Below are 16,425 nucleotides of genomic sequence, written 5' to 3' on the forward strand. Positions count from 1 at the left end.
CTTGGCCTTATTTTTGTTTTGGTTTTTTTTGAGGAAGATTGGCCCTGAGCTAACATCTGTTGCCAATCTTCCTCCTTTTCTCCTTCCCAAAGCCTCAGTAGATAGCTGTACGTCATAGTTGTACATCCTTCTAGTTGCTCTATGTGGGACGCTGCCTCAGCATGGCTTGATGAGTGGTGGGTAGGTCTGCGCCCGGGATCTGAAACAGAAAACCCCAGGCCGCCAAAGTGGAGCATGCAAACTTAACTGCTACGCCACCAGGCCGGCTCCTTCTTGGTCTTTTGTGTTTCCATATAAAGTAGTTTGTGAGATTCCACCAAAAAACTGTCAGAATTTTGATTGAGGTCGCATTGAATCTACAGATCAATTTGGAAAGAACTGACATATCTATAATATTGAGTCTTCCAATCTGTGAACATGACATTTTGCTCCATTTATTTTGAACTTCTGTGAAGGCTCTCAGTAGTATTTCTGTTACTTTGCCAGTGTGTGTGTAGCATCTTACAATTTTTTTTTTTACTAGATTTATTTCCTAAGTATTTGATATTTTTTGGTGCTCTGGTAAATACCCGTTTGTTGCTGGCACACAAAAATACAATTGAGTTTTCTATCTAATAACTTGCTAAATTTACTCACTAACTCTAATAACCTAGCTACAGAATCTCTCAGGTTTTCTATGTGGACAGTCACGTCACCTGTGAACGACCGTCGTGCCTTCCTTCCCAGTAAGAAAATGAGACGGTGAGTATTACTAATCGAGCAGAGGCCCTCACGCCATCCCACTGTCTTGGAGCATCTTCTATCAATTTAAAAATAAGTACCTTTGGAATGGGTCAAACCTCAAACTCTCCATAAGGATAACAACTTAGTAGGCATTCAAAGGAATGATTCCAGGGCAAAAAGAAGGGGAAACTCTCTCTATTGAAATAAGAACACAGAGCAAGTTAATTTACACATCATATTACCAATATCCTATCAGCCACCTAGCATTTACTTATAGGATAAATACTGGCTCATTACATCAAGCCAATTTGTAAAATAGCAAGGCCAAGCATTATTCTTTCTTCAAAAAAAAATAATACCAAGAGGGAACCACTTTCTGTTTTGTATTAAAACTTACAACTAAAAGAATGTGAGACTGCTCATAAACCTTACCTCGGTGCCCCCGGAAGTGAAGATTATGTCCTGAGGTTTGCCGCCTATCATCTTCGCAAGGTTTTCCCGAGCTGCGTTGATGATATCCTTGGCCTTCCTACCTTAAGGGACCAAAACGGAAATTCACTAGCATTGCTTCACCAAGCCCAACCAACTCATGTGTAAAAGAATGACGGGACATGAAGGAGCGAGACCTGAATGGGCAGTTCTAAGACGAAACATGTCTCGTCAACGAGAACACAACAATATGGCACAACCTAGAAATCTCTTGGTGAAGGGGCAACAGTGAGATATTAGCAAATTAGTGAAAACGACTGAGATTTAAGTAACTTAGTGAGAGCCAGAGACACAATACGCCAGGATGCCTGGGAACCCTAAAATGTCCTAAGACGTGGTTTTCTTCTTACCAGATGCTACAGGAGAGGGGAAGCTGTGGCCATCTGCCTTGCTTCCCGTTCATCAAGACAGGAGAACGAAAGGATGGACTAATTTGTTTAAGATCATGCTGCAAAACAACAAAAATAAGCAAAAATAGAACTCATGACTCCTCAACACAAAGTCCAATGCCATATCTCACATTGCAGGTCCCCCTAGGAACACTAGAAACGTTACTGCCTCAGGGATATATTTGCTTTCAAATAGGACTGTGCATCTCAGCTATCACCCAGTTTCACTGGCTGGTAGGGACCAAACTTCATGTGGCAGAGAAAGAAAGGCCCTGAGATGGGAATTCTGAAAATTTCGATGACCATTCTTACTTAGTCTATGGCCCAGTAGGCTCCGAATTTTTTTGATTATTCAGTCCTATTTATATAAAAAATAATTTGAGCAGGCACCACTAAAATAAATATATATATATTATAAAACATACATAAAAATAGAAACGTAAAAGGATGTGCAAAAATAAGTATACAAAGTAATTCACACACTCCTTCAGACTATCGTATAGAGTTTAATTTCAAGCAGTGAAGGTCTATGGTGTTTAGGAAAACCTAGTTATTTCAATTAGTGATCTGTTCAAAGCCTGTAATAACTGTCAATCAACTGAGGCAGGACACTGCCTGGCACATAGTACTAGCTCCTCTTGGAATGTTGCTCAGATCTCGTCCACCAGCCACATTCCCGCTCCTCCTCTAAGATGCTGTTGAGAAGGCTCCTCTGAGAAGCCCTGGGGCTGATTCTGAAGCAGTAGCTCCCTCTCTGCTCATGTTCCCCCTCTCCTCCCAGGGCAACTGCTGTTGCCAGTTTGGTGTATGGTCCCCCAACCTTTTCCAAGGTACTTACGGACCTTCATATACGCCTTTCACAGGGTTTTCTTTTTTCTTTTCCAAAAGGGGTTTCATAATTTACATATCGCTTTGCAAAAACTTCTCTTTTCCCACTTATCAACAAGCCTTGGAGAGCCTTCTAAATATGGACTCGTAGGGCTACCTCACCACCACTATATACTGATTAGAATGGCTAAAATGAGAAGACTGACCATTCTAGGTGTTCGGAGGGCATGCAGGAACCGTGACTCTCTCATACACGGCTGGTGGGAAGAGAAAATGGTACCACTGCTTCGGAGAGAGGATGGCAGTTCCTTAAGAAGTCAAATGTACACCTACCATGTGATCCAGCCGTTCTGCTCCTAGGTATTTATGGTAAACACTATTTACTGAGAGTAAAGAAAGCAGATGTCCATGACTTGTACACAAATATTCACAGCAGTGTGATCTGTAATAGCCTAAAACTGGAAACAGCCCGAATGTCCACCAAGAGATGAATGCATAAACACACCATCGTCTGGCCAAACTATGGAACACTACTCAGTGGTAAAAAGAAATCAACTGTGGGTACACGCAATAACATGGATGAACAATGCTGACCAAAAGAAGCCAGACAAAAAACCCGTAAGATTCCACTTTTAGAAAAATATAGAAAATGCACACTTATCCACAGTGACAGAAAACATATCAGTGGTTCATTACAAAGGGGCACCAGGGGACTTTTGGGGGCAATAGAGATGTTGACCATCTTGATTGTGGTGATGGCTTCTGGGGTACATACACGCGTCAAAAGTTATTATATCGTGCACTTTAACTGTATGTTAATTACACCTCAATAAAGCTGTCAAAGGGGGAAGGGGCCCCTTACTGCACCGCTCCTTTTGCTCACTGACACAGAGATGCGAGACCATGAGTCTTGAGAACATAACAACCTAGCGAACACCCAGAATCACAGCCTCTTTGGACAGATACGGAAACTGCTAGAAACAACGTTTTGGCTGCTCTTTTTTTTTTTTTTTTTAAAGCCTGTCACTTTTTTTTTTTTAATTTATTTTTTTATTTTTTTTCCCCCAAAGCCCCAGTAGATAGTTGTATATCATAGCTGCACATCCTTCTAGTTGCTGTATGTGGGATGCGGCCTCAGCATGGCCAGAGAAGCGGTGCGTCGGTGCGTGCCCGGGATCCGAACCCGGGCTGCCAGCAGCGGAGCGCGTTCACTTAACCGCTAAGCCACGGGGCCGGCCCTTGGCTGCTCTTTTCATCATATTCATAAGTATATAATTTATACTTCATATTCATAAGTATATAATTTCATAATTATATAATTTATACTTTTTTATAAGTATATAATTTATTCATATTCATAAGTATATAATTTATATTTTAAAAAAGGATCTAATGCCACTTGAAACAAAAAATGCATAATCAAGGAAATTGGAATACGAATGGTAATTAGATACTGTTATTGGATTAATGTTAAATTTCTTGGGTGGGAAAATGTGGTTACTGTGGTTACACAGGAGAATGTTCTCGTTCTTAGGAGACACAGGCTTATTCAGGAGTGAAGCCTCATGGTATTTACAACTTACTTTCAAATGAAGAAATGGGGCAAAGTGTTAATAATTGGTGAATCCAGGTAAAGGAAACGGAGGTGTCCATTACACTATTATTTCAACTTTTCTGCTGCTGTTACATTTTCCAAAATAAAACTGGCAGAAGCAGTTAAAAAAAACAACCCGTGAAATATATGTTTGACAGCAATGGTTCCCCAGCACACACACACACATGATAATAATTCAGTCTTATCTTTTTAAAAAACAATTTCCTCAGTTGAGGAGACTAGAATATTAGACCAGTACATTATGTCACATTCCTATGAATGGTCACGACACTGTGACGGGAGAAAGTCTTTTTCTTACACGTGCATGTGCTTCCCTTGGATGGTGAGGTATCATTCTGGCTATAACTCACTCTCAGTGGCTCACGAAAAAAATATGTAAATTTAGAAAGAGATCAAGCTAATCCGGCAAAACTGTTGGATCCAGGTGGAAGATACGTGGGTGTCCATTTTACCACTCTGTTAAATGTTCTGCATGTTTGAAATTGTTGGTGTAATTAAACATAAAGGGTAGAGTGACAACAGGGCGGGGCGCAGCCAGTGACCACGCAGGCAGGAGCACAAGACAGAGACGTAACAGAGCATCAGAGCGAGCGCTGAACTCCTGCCACTCAGAGTAAAAGGGGAACCATAAGGGGTGTGCGGGGGGCTCCCATCATCCGTTACAGCAAGCCACCTTCACTTGGCTCATCCTCACACCAGAGACCCCTGACCCTCTACCTCCCTCCCATTACTGCCCGTTTCTTCTTTCCCTTTAGGATCTCCATTCCCTCTTGAACCCACCACAATCAGGTATTCAGGACACCTGGTCCTCAAATCTACTCTTCAAGTCCCCATGTGGTCAAGTCCAGGCCCTTACCTCCTCTCCTGCCAGCAGCCTCCCCTGGGCCCCTCCCTCCTCCTCCATGTCCCCTGCTGGTCCAGGCTCCAACTCCAGACAGGCTCCTCAGACCCCTCCCTCCCTCAGCAACTCAAGACTAACCCCAGGTCCATGCTGATGACTGACTCCCAAACTTCCAGCCCAGACCTTGCCCTGGACTCCCCTCACTCCACCTGGATGTCCAACAGGCATCTGAGACCACACATGCGCAATGCGCAGTTTCTCCCCCACTTGCTCCTCTCTCAGCCTTTCCTATCTCAGTAAAGAAACGGCGACTCAGTCCTTCCAGGGGCCCAGGCTGAAAGCTCTGGCTCTTGCCTTTCTCGTCCCCCATTATCCAACCCATCAGCAAATCCTGTAGACTCTGCTATCAAAAATATCCAGAACCTGACCCCACCTCTCCACTGGCCCAGCCCCGAGCTGAGTCAAGACCACTGCTGAAATATTCTCCAGGCAGGCCCCCAACTCCACTGACCCCACCGGGTCCATCCTCCACGTAGCGGCCAAAGTAATGCCTCGAAAACCCGGAACAGCGCTTGGTACACAGCAGGTGCTCAACCAACACTGGGTAAATCAGCTGTTCTCAAAGTGTGGTCTGGGGAACCCTGGGGGTCCTCAAGGCACTTTCAGGGGGTCCACAAAGTCAAAACTATTTTCGTAATAATACTAAGACGTCATTTGCCTTTTTTACACTCATTTTCTGTCAAGCGTATAGTGAAGCCTTCCAGAGGCTACATGACGTGAATATGGCAACAGCTGGATACAGAAGCAGGGGTGGGAATCCAACTGTCTTCTATTTAGCAGACATTAGTTAAAGGGATTTTCAAATATGTACAACAATGTCATTCTTCTCGCTAAATTTGTTCTGTTTTGGAAAAGATAGTTTCTTTTTCATAAAAAATGTTAACATGTAATGGATTTATTATTGTTATTTTCAAGGAACTAATAAATACATATTTAGTTAAAGTTCCTCAGTTTTAATTTCTAACGTGGCAGCCATCTGTGTGTCCAGCACACATAAACAACAGCTCTTTGGGGTCCTTAAGTTTGAAGAGCATAAAGGGGTCGTGAGTCGAAAAGGTTTGAGAACAGCTGGGTTAAATCACTTCACTCCCCTGCTCAGAATCCTCCAGACACACTCCCTCTCGGTCAGATGCAAGCCGGGCCCTCACAGTGGCCTCCACAGCCCTACACGGCACTGTCCCCAAACCTCCTGGACCCTAACACCCAGCCCACAGGAACCCCCTCCTGTCACCGGCATGCTCCCTCTGCCTGCAGTGCTTCCACGGACTCCCCCTTCTCATCTCTGTGCAAACGCCCTGTCCTCAGAGATCTGGACCATCCCGGACCAAGGCAGCACCCCTACCTCCCAGCACTGCCCTGCCCTTCATCCTGCTGGACAGTCCCCACAGGACCTTTTCACCTAACAGTTGGGTTTATTGATTCGTTCACTGTCTGGCCCCTCCCTCCCCCTCCCACGATGAGAATGGAAGCCCCACGAGGGCAGGAGCTTGGTTCTGTTCGTGGCTCTATCGACCAGGCTCAGAGTAAGCACACTTTAGGCATGTTGGATGAATCACGAAGTTGAAACACTTATGGAAGTCTGATTTTACGTGTCATTAAGCAGGACTCGACTCCTTGGAGGTGAGTCCAAGTCTCATTAAGTCGTAGACCCTCCATCCTGAGGCAGGGCTGTCCTTGAGGGCATCAGAAGATGCTACTAGCACAGGCGCTAGGGAATTGCTGACTGCAGTCAGAGGGGTTACGGTGGGAAAGCCCAGAACCCAGAGCTAAGAGCTGGTTCCAGGGGCCGGCCTGGTGGCATAGTGGTTAAGTTCACACACTCTGCTTCAGTGGCCGGGGGTTCACGGGTTCAGATCCTGGGCACAGACCTACATACCGCTCATCAAGCCATGCTGTGGCAGTGTTCCATATACAAAGTAGAGGAAGATGGGCACGCATGTTAGCTCACAGACAATCTTCCTCAAGCAAAAAGAGGAAGATTGGCAACAGATGTTAGCTCAGGGCCCGTCTTCCTCACCCCAAAAAAATAATAAAAAAATAAATAAAAGAGCCAGTTCCATCTGAGGCCCAGCCCTGCGACACTGAATGCCACTGACCACTCTGAGAGTGGGCACCCTCAGCTGTAACCCTGGAGCCCTCATCCCTGCCACATCACAGTTTATCACTAACACAAGTGGGGCACATGCAAAAACACTGTGAATCTAACTCACCATACAGACTTAACACCTGCCCATCGTCTTCCACAAGCAAAGGGCTTGTGACAAGTGACTGAGACGGAGAAGCTGGAGCCCATTTATTGAAGTGTATGCTTGCTATCATTTCAGCGTAAGAACAGAGTTTTGAAGAGATGTCCCCCCAAACCTCGGCCTTAGTAAACCTTTATTTTTAGTATACTATATATGCTGATTGTAGAAAAATTAAAAACTAGGAAACAAAAAGAAAATACCCTGGACCTCCCACCATCCCCCTACTCAAAGATAACTGCGGTGGAATATTTGGTGTACATCCGGCACGCTGGGGCTCCAGCTATCCTCTCTGCCACTCTCCCTTCCCACTACAGTGACGTTTTCAGCTGGCATACAGCTGAATTAAGACACTTTAGATTACAAAATTCTTAGATTAATTAAGAAGTAAGACCTCATTTCCCAACTTCCACTGCAACTGGAATGCCAACTCATGGCCATGGGACCAAGCTCTGGCAACGGGTTCTAGGTCAGAGTGGTAAACGCAACTTCCAGAAGCGTCTCTGAAGGACTCAAGCATCCCTTGCTCCTCTTCCTCTCCTTCCCACAGGCTGGACTGCTGACATGATGGCTTGAGGTGGAGCAGCCGCCTTGACCACAGAGGAGAAGAAGAACAAGGAAGAAGAAGTCAGGGGTCCTCAGTAATGACTGACTGACCACATGGGCCCTGGACTGTGAGAGAAATAAACTTCAGGCTGTCTAAGCTACTGTTATTTGGGAGTTTTTCTCTCTCTCACAGCAAAACTGTACAATACATTTTCCATACTTGCTCATACACAATTTTTTCTTTGTCGGGTGGGTAAGGGAACATAATGAAACCATACTGCTCATCCTGTTTTATAACATGCTTTTTCCACTTGAACCAGATGCCACTACTCCCCTTCTAGGTCATTGATACAGTCCACACCATCGCTTCAACAGGGTCCAGAACTCCCCTCCGGGGCCTCAGCACACTTCCTGTGATTGGTCCCCGACTCACGGACACTGAGGTTATTTCCAGCTTTTCACTATTACCAGCAAGGCTGTGATAAACGTCCTCGGTATCTACACTCTTCCCACATATCCTTAACATTTTCCTTAAAATATATTCCCCCCCAAGAAATTATCATCATTATTAAATCACAATATTGTGAAAATAATTACACCATTCTATCAAAGGTGATTTTCTTTATTTTCCTTTTACATTTCTACCTGAGTATCAACAGAAAGTGAATGCAATGCATTTTTAAGTTACAGTTCTTAATTTGTGGAAACAGGCTGTCAAGGCCACTGAAAAGCCACTGACAGGCTTCGTCAGGTCAAGAACATTAGTTCTCCCTGAGGGTTATCCCTACACTTCTTCATGATAAACGCTTTTTATTTGCATTTAATTATTCTCCATATTCTCAAGTTTAATGCATCAGAAAGTTAAATTTTCCTAGAGGCAAGATTACACACAAGGCAATGTCCAGATTAGCCAGAACACAGGCTCCAAATAAACCAACAGAGAAGTTAATGAGTGACTAGTATCCGATTTTGAAAAAGTATTTAGTTCTCAAGTTGTGAAGCTTTTAATAAGCAAACAGATATGAAAACCCACAAAACTTATAAAGTTGTACACAGGTATTACTAAATCCCAGGTCTTGGCAGTAGTCTGAAAGTTATTTTAGTTCATCATAATCCACAGTTAAGATAGTTTATCTTAATTATCCCTGATAAACAAGAAAGGTATAATTTTAGCTTGCCATACGAAAAACATAAGGTAGCCCTGCCACATAACTACTCATTTGAAGCAAATTATTCTCCAAAATCTCCAATGTAATGCTCTACAAAAAAACAAGAATAAATGAAAACAAATAAGAATTTTCATAATTATAACTAAAATAAAGAATTTAAAAGTAATTTTCATTAAAGAGGGAAAAAAGCCAGGATTATATGCTATCCTGATGATTTAAAAGATCAAGTTTGCAAATTTTCTAAGGATCGACTGAGATGGATACATGAAAGGATTGTAATAGGTACTGTCATGACAAATCACTCTTAATAAGACAACTTTTCATCTGGGAAAGGAAGACAGGAAAGTATGTTAAAGAGGAAAGATGATGGTACTCACAAGGCTCAATGTACAAATTTGGACTTATCAGAAAAAAGCCACCAAAAATTACAGCTAAAGATTTGCAGTTAACAGACAATCTGCTCAAAACCAAGCGAACACACACGGCATGCAGTTTCTCTAAGTGTGCCTCTGGGCCCCCATCTCCCATCCATGTGCACCTTCCAGAATTACCTGCAGGGTAAGGACTGCTGGGGTTTCCCCAGGCTTCCCGCATGGCCTCAGTCATGGCCTGGATGACCTCCGGCTCCAGGGGGGTGGTTGCATTGTAGTCCATATAGACTTGCCTGCTGGAAAGACAAGGATGTGACTGTTAGGGAAAAGGAGCTGGAACACGGAAACACAGCTGCCCTATGTCTACCCCACCAAGAGGAGCAACTACTGTCCAGGGCTCCTCTGCGGAGACGTGCGCAGGCTCCACAAACTGCACTTGGAAATCTCCAAATCTTCGTTACTTATGGAAAATGTACGCATAATTTCCAACAGTCTAGTATTTGCTAGTTTCCTTTATAATGGATAAGAGACGATCCACTTAGATTTCAGATTAGGCCTCAGGTGATCGGGGCGCCCTCTCCCCCTCTACCCACCCCTGCTTTCCCTACCGGGGCCTTCTTCCCAGGGCAGGCGGCCTCCCCTCCCCTTGCACTTGCCGTTTGCTTTGCCTAGAAGGACCACGCCCCATACCCACACCCTCCTTTTTAGGTCTCTGCTCCAACTTGACATCTTGTGGGGCTCCCTGCGGCTCTAAATAAAATTGCAGCCACTCCCTCTCCTTGCAGCACTCGGTCCTCCCTCCCGCCCTCTATTTCCCGGGGGCACTCCTCATCATCTGACTCGCTCCTTGCTCTGTCTGCCTCAATAGAAAGTGATGGACCATCGGCTCCACGAAGTCGCGGGCTTGGTCGGTTTTCCCAACTGCTCTGTCACCAACACAGAACAACGGCTGGCATGCAGCAGGGGCCCCATTTATAAGATGACAAAGTAAACGACACAGAAAACGCACATCCCCTGAAAGATCCCTCATAAGTAAAATTTATCCGTACATCTTTTTACCAATATGAGAAGCCTTCAGAAACTTTCATAAACATATATAGCAGGTAATCCTACCTCATACGATTATTTTATCTGATTTTAAAATCAACAACAGCGCTTAAACCAATCCACATGAAAATTCAAACACAATTAGCAACCATGGCTGCTAAAACAGTTTTTTTAAACCACGGAGTGTTTTAACGCGGCACCTTGTCTGTGAGCTGCCCCAAGTCCCCTGACACGTACTAGGCTTTGGGGCTTTGGGAAGTTCAACCAGCCATCCTTGGCCACCCCGTATTAGGAATCTCCTGGTCCTGCTGGGCCTTAAATCTGCATGCGCCCCAACTCTGCTCTCACTTCCTACAAGTAAGTGTCTCAAAGTTCCTCAGGCTACTCGTGTCTGCTGAGTGACTACAGCTTTTCAACTTGCTGCTCGGCTGAGCGAATTTATGGCTTGAATTTCAGGTTAACATTTTATAGATTACTCTGCTCCATTATTTGCTGCTTCCTTGAAGTGCTATCAACATTGCATGGGAAAGCTAAAGTCTACCGGGTTCAGAACCAAAAAATGAGGAGGCATCGTGAATCTCCTCTCCACTGTCTTCCTACATTTTCCCAGCTCCCTTCACTCTGTCCCAACCAAAGCAGAATGTCTAATGAAAGAAATGGTCAGATTGAGGCCTGGACCCAAATTTTAAAGACACACACACATTCTTCATATTCAGGTAGAGAAGGTTATTCCCGGCCTACTCCCCCCAAAAAAGTTTTTAACACATTCCTGGACTGGAGGGCCAAGACTCCAAACAAGAAAAGGCACACCCCTCCCCTCCAGGGGAAGTGGTTCCAGCACGGGTTCTCCAGCTGGAGAAGCCACGTGGACTGCAAGGGCCTCCCTGTCTTCATCCCCACTTTCCCAGGTGCTCAGGCCAGCAGCCTGGGAGGCATCCTTCTTAATCCGTCCTTCCTCCACACCAGTGCCACCACACTCGGGTCCACACCACCTCTCTTTCCTAAATTTTTACAAGGTTCCAACTGGTTTCCCTGCTTCCCCCTGTGCCACACCCACCCCCGTCCCTACTCTCTACAAAGCAGCCAGAAGAATTCCTTATAATTAAATCACATCCTGCCCTGCACAAACTTCCCAGATCCCCATCACCCTTAGAATACACCCCAAAGTCCTCCCTGGGCTGTGGCTCTGCTGGCTGTCAGCTGCTCCGACAAGCCCCTCCTCTCCAGCCACGCGCGCTCTGCAGGCTCCTTTCCGCCCTCAGGGCCTTTGCAGCCGCTGTTCCCTCTTCCTGGGGTGCTCTTCCCCAGAACTTGTGCGGCTGACTCCCGATGTCACTCAAGTTTCAGCCCAAATATTACCTCCCCGGAGCCCATCCCAGGCCACGCCTCGCATCCGCTCGTCCTCCCAGCTCGCATCTCTGATTTAGGCCTCCCTCGCGGACAGCCGGCCAGCGCTGCAACTCCGCTTGGGACTCTCATGCCCGCGGAATGACCACCAGCCGGCCGTCTCCTCCCCTGGAGAGTGACCACCGGCCGGCTGCCCCCCTCCGACCTCCCGCCGGGGCACCCCGACCTCGCCCCGCGGCGCCCGGAGGGCTTCCCGGAGGAGGGCGCTGGCGGATTTCCCCGTCTTCTCCTCAAGGCGCGCACCTCTCCGGCAGGCTTTTCTCTCCGCGGCCGCTGGGCGGACTCGCCGCGCTCACCCGCACGTTCCTGCTCGGCGCCGCGGCCGCCTCCATTCCGGCCCCGCCGCAGCCCGGCTCCGCCCCTCCTGCCCGCGGCGGTGCCCCAACCGACACAGCCGGTCAGGCCCGGGAGCGCCGCCAGGAGGCCCAGCGGGAGGAGGCGGGGCCGAAGGGTCCGGAGCGTGTCCGGATAGGCTGAGCTGCGCACTCCCGGCCAATCCCCGTGCTTCAGCGGGCAATCTGCGCGGAGGCGGGGCCCCCGGCGCTGGGACAGGATGGAATGCTGATTGGCTGCGTGGGGTCAGGTGACGGAGCTGGGGGCGGGGCTCCATGCGCGTCACAGAGGGCGCGGCCACGGCGGCGGAGCGCGGGCGGGAGCCGCGGGTGAGGAGAGCGGCCGAGGCGTGGACGCCGCGGTTGCAGGGCCCGGGAGTCTGCCGGAGTCCTCACCTCCGCGGGCCCCGGACAGTCAGAGAGAAGGCGCCGCCCGAGAGCGAGCGCGCCACGGCTCTGGGTCGCCGCAGTCCCGGGGGCTCTGAGACCTCGGACCCTGCAGAGTCCGGGGGGCATGGGCGTGCATGATCGATCGTCTCCTGGGTGAGGCTGAAATGAGGAATCATTTACCGAGGGTGGATTGAGGGGTCTGGAGTAGAGGTCGCCAGGCCGGTTGGAGGCTGTTATAATGGCCAACGCAAGAGATGGGGAACACTAAGCAGTGAACGTAGATACGCAGGAAAGGTGGGTTCAGGGAGGTTTAGGGTGAAAATAGGCAGGAATGGTGACAGCCGAATGCGGGGCATGCGGGAGAGTGGGAACGCAAGGATTAACGAAAGGACTCAGAGGATGTTGGTGCCTTTAACTGGGATACGAAGGAACACAGGAGGGGGAAGGTGACGGGTCCAGTGGGAATGTCTACCGTTTGTGATCCCACCAACCATGACAGAAGTCAGTTGGGAAGGTGGTGAGAGGGCAGAGATCCAGATTCTTGAATTCTGACGAAGCCACCCCTTGCCTTTTTGGCACAATAACATCTCTAAGTTTAATTGAGCCCTGAGCGTGTGCCAGCCACTCTACTAAGCACCTTTCATGGATTCACGGATTTAATCTTGATAACAGCCTTATCCAGTGGGTACTGTTATCCCCACTTTGTATATGAGGAAATTAAGTTACAGAAAAGTTCAGCATCTTGCCCCAGGTCGCATGGGTAGTGATGGAGCCAGAACTGGAATGCCAGAACACTTTGCCAGGAGTTGAATTTTCATTGGCTCTTCGTAGACTTTCTCAATTTTCTATCCTGTTGGGGTCCAGAAGTTGTCTTTTCCAGCACTGCAAGTCTCCATGTATGTGGGTGCTTTATTTCCTTTCGTTCTTGCTTGCAAACTGAGCTTATTTCTTGCCAAATGCAGCCAATAGCAAAGGACACACCAAAATTTAAGGAGCAAACTGATACACAGGAACTCGAAGACAGTCAACAGAGAAGGAAAGGGAATTAGGGAGGAATGTTGAAGTCAGATGAGAGTGTGAAGTGCAACTGAGAAGAAATCTGAAAAGTGTCTACCGTTATGTGACGATAAGGAGGCACTGACGAATTTAGCGAGAGACATTTCAGTGGAGCATTGGGGGGGGGTGTGAACCAGTGTAGAGTTGAGGAATGAATGGAACATGCAAGAGTGGAGAGTGTAGTCAGCTGTCTTCAAAAGGTTGAGAAAGGAAGGAGCTGAAAGGGGTACAAGATCAAGGGGAGATATTTTAGAGACTGAACATGTTTCTAGGCTGAAGGGAGGCAGCTAACAAGAAAACTGAAGAAAAAAGAGAAGAGCCAAAGTCCTGGAGGCGATGAGCAGGTGAGTGGGGGAGTTGAAAGGTAGGGGCAAGTTTCATCCTCTAAATCTGTATGGAAGGCTGTAAGGCTGGGAGCTGGAGGGGCCCAGGGACCACTGACAAGGTGATTCGTCTCAAGCACTCCTTGGACCAGTTAGGCAGCAATTAGAGGGTTTGTGTTTCCCGGCAGATACAGTGAGTATAGTGGTGGAGTCAGAGAGATGAGACAGCGCCCCACATGGCTGGTGATACCCAGGAAGAACAGAGTGCCCACATACACAGGGCCAGGAGCTGGGGTAGCCATTTTGCCTCTCCTGCACTCTTACCAGCAGTAGGGTATGGGGCAACATGCAGGAGCAGCCAAAAGGATTCCAAGTGGGCTGGTCAAACATGCAACAGGTGACCTAATTACAAAGATGTCTTAATTACATAGATAAGTGTCTAATAAAGACCAAATGTTTGAGGAATGCTGTCTCCATGAAAGGGAGATAGTTAACGCAATAAATAGAACTCATACCTAAGGAAAAAGGGTAATAGAGCTATCATCCTTGTAAATTTTACCCTTCTGGGTGCTGAGATCATTGTAGATTTACATGCAGTTGTAATAAATGATACGAGGTACTTTATCCAGTTTTCCACAATGATAACATCTTCCAAAACCATAGTAATCCACTCTGCCAATCTTTGTCTTTTGGGGTATTAGACCATTTACACATCATTATTAGCTCTTAAATCTACCATCTTATTGTTTTCTGTTTGTTACATCTGGTTCTCAACGCTGTTTCTCTTTACTTGCCTTCTTGTGGATTATTCGAACATTTTTAAGTATTCCATCTTGATTTCTCAATAGTGTTTAAAAACAGACATAATTCACATAACATAAAATTCACCCTTTTAAAGTGTGAAGTTTAATATATTCACAAGGTTGTGTTACCGAACCAGGTTCCTTTTCCCCGCTGCATGATTATGCCAATCACCGAGATGATGAGTTTGCAGCAGAGAAAGGGTTTATTCACAAGACAGCCAAGCGAGGAGACAGAACAAATCTCAAACCCATCTCCCTGAAAATGAGGATTAAGGATATTTGTGGGATAAGGGGGCAGTATAGTCTGAAGTGTGGGGATGGATGATTGGAGGTAAGGAGAAGTGGGGTAATTGATGATATGCATGGGCTGTCCAGCTTTTTGGCTCTTCATAGGATGCATGTTCACAAAATGGTTGTGTTACCATGATCTGAGAGTGGAGTTTTCGGTTCCTTCACATCAAATGGTCACCTGTTAGTCATCTGAGCAGGCCTACTTGATGAGTCAGTGGTCCTAACCAGCCTGAACTGGACAAGGAGTCGACTCTCAGTTCCTGAAAAACTTAAGTGCCCATTACCATGGTGACCCAAGCATGAGAGATGTTATCTATAGGGTGGGTTTTAGTAATGCATTATCTAACTACTTTTGCAAACAGACAACTAACCGAGTATAGTTAAAGCAAGTTGGCCCCTGGTTTCAGTTGTACAACCATCACCACTATCTAATTCCAGAACATTTTTATCACCCCCCAAAAGAAACACTACTCATTAGCATTCAATCCCCATTCCTTCCTCCCCACGGCCTCTAGCAACAACTAAGCTACATTCTATCTCTATAGATTTTCCTTTTCTGCGCATTTCATATAAATGGAATCATACAGCACGTGGTCTTTTGTGTCTGGCTTCTTTCAGTTGGGATAGTTTTTTCAAGGTTCATCCAGGTTGTAGCATGTATCAGTAATTTATTTTTATTGATGGTTATTATTCCCTTGCCTGGCTGTACCACATCTCGTTTTTCCATTCATCACTTGATGAACATTTGGGTTGTTTCTGTTTTTTGACTGTTATGAATAATGCTGGGGCTGGCCCCGTGGCTTGGCGGTTAAGTGAGCACGCGCCGCTGCTGGCAGCCCAGGTTCGGATCCCAGGCACGCACCGACGGACGCACCACTTCTCTGGCCATGCTGAGGCCGTGTCCCACATGCAGCAATTAGAAGGATGTGCAGCTATGACATGCAACTATCTACTGGGGCTTTGGGGGGAAAAATAAATAAATAAATAAATAAAATTATGAATAATGCTGCTCTGAACATTCAAGTTTTTTACATGGAGATATATTTTCATTTCTCTTGGTTATATATCTAGAAGTGGAATTGCTGGGTAACATGGTAACTTTATGTTTAACTTGTTGAAGAACTTCCAAAATGTTTTCAAAAGTGGCTGCACCATTTCATATTCCCACCAGCAATGTATGAGGATTCCAATTTCTCAACATCCTCAGCAACATTTGTTATCATCTTGTGTGTGTGTGTGTGAGGAAGATCAGCCCTGAGCTAACATCTGATGCCAATCCTCCTCTTTTTTGCTGAGGAAGATTGGCCCTGGGCTAACATCCATGCCCATCTTCCTCTACGTTATATGGAACGCTGCCACAGCATGGCTTGACAAGTAGTGCGTTGGTGCACGCCCAGGATCCGAACCCACGGGCCCTGGGCCGCCGAAGCAGAGTGCGCGCACTTAACCACTGTGCCACCAGGCTGGCCCCCATCTGTCTTTTATTTTAGCCATCCTAGTGG

General features: G+C 46.6%; 1 protein-coding gene across 6 annotated transcripts in view; it reads right to left on the bottom strand.

Moving 5' to 3' along the window:
- The window catches only part of SCLY (selenocysteine lyase), a 36,255-nt gene extending 24,113 nt beyond the window's left edge, over window positions 1-12,142 (bottom strand). Inside the window, exons 1-3 of one of the 6 annotated variants that reach the window (XM_087424627.1) lie at window positions 11,972-12,142; window positions 9,455-9,567; window positions 1,156-1,256 (exon numbers count right to left, since the gene is read on the bottom strand). In XM_087424627.1, the coding sequence (XP_087280753.1) occupies window positions 1,156-1,256; window positions 9,455-9,567; window positions 11,972-12,060 (303 nt within the window). In that variant the 5' untranslated portion in view covers window positions 12,061-12,142. Of the gene's footprint in view, window positions 1-1,155; window positions 1,257-1,562; window positions 1,661-9,454; window positions 9,571-11,680; window positions 11,937-11,971 lie in introns of those variants that run through there. The other 5 variants (XM_087424626.1, XM_087424628.1, XM_014785451.2 and 2 more) reach the window with 5 other exon arrangements.
- Between the last annotated feature and the right edge of the window lie 4,283 nt (window positions 12,143-16,425).

The sequence above is a fragment of the Ceratotherium simum genome, chromosome 37, assembly GCF_057802395.1.
Source record: "Ceratotherium simum simum isolate JZ-2026a chromosome 37, ASM5780239v1, whole genome shotgun sequence".
NCBI classification, from domain to species: Eukaryota; Metazoa; Chordata; class Mammalia; order Perissodactyla; family Rhinocerotidae; genus Ceratotherium; species Ceratotherium simum.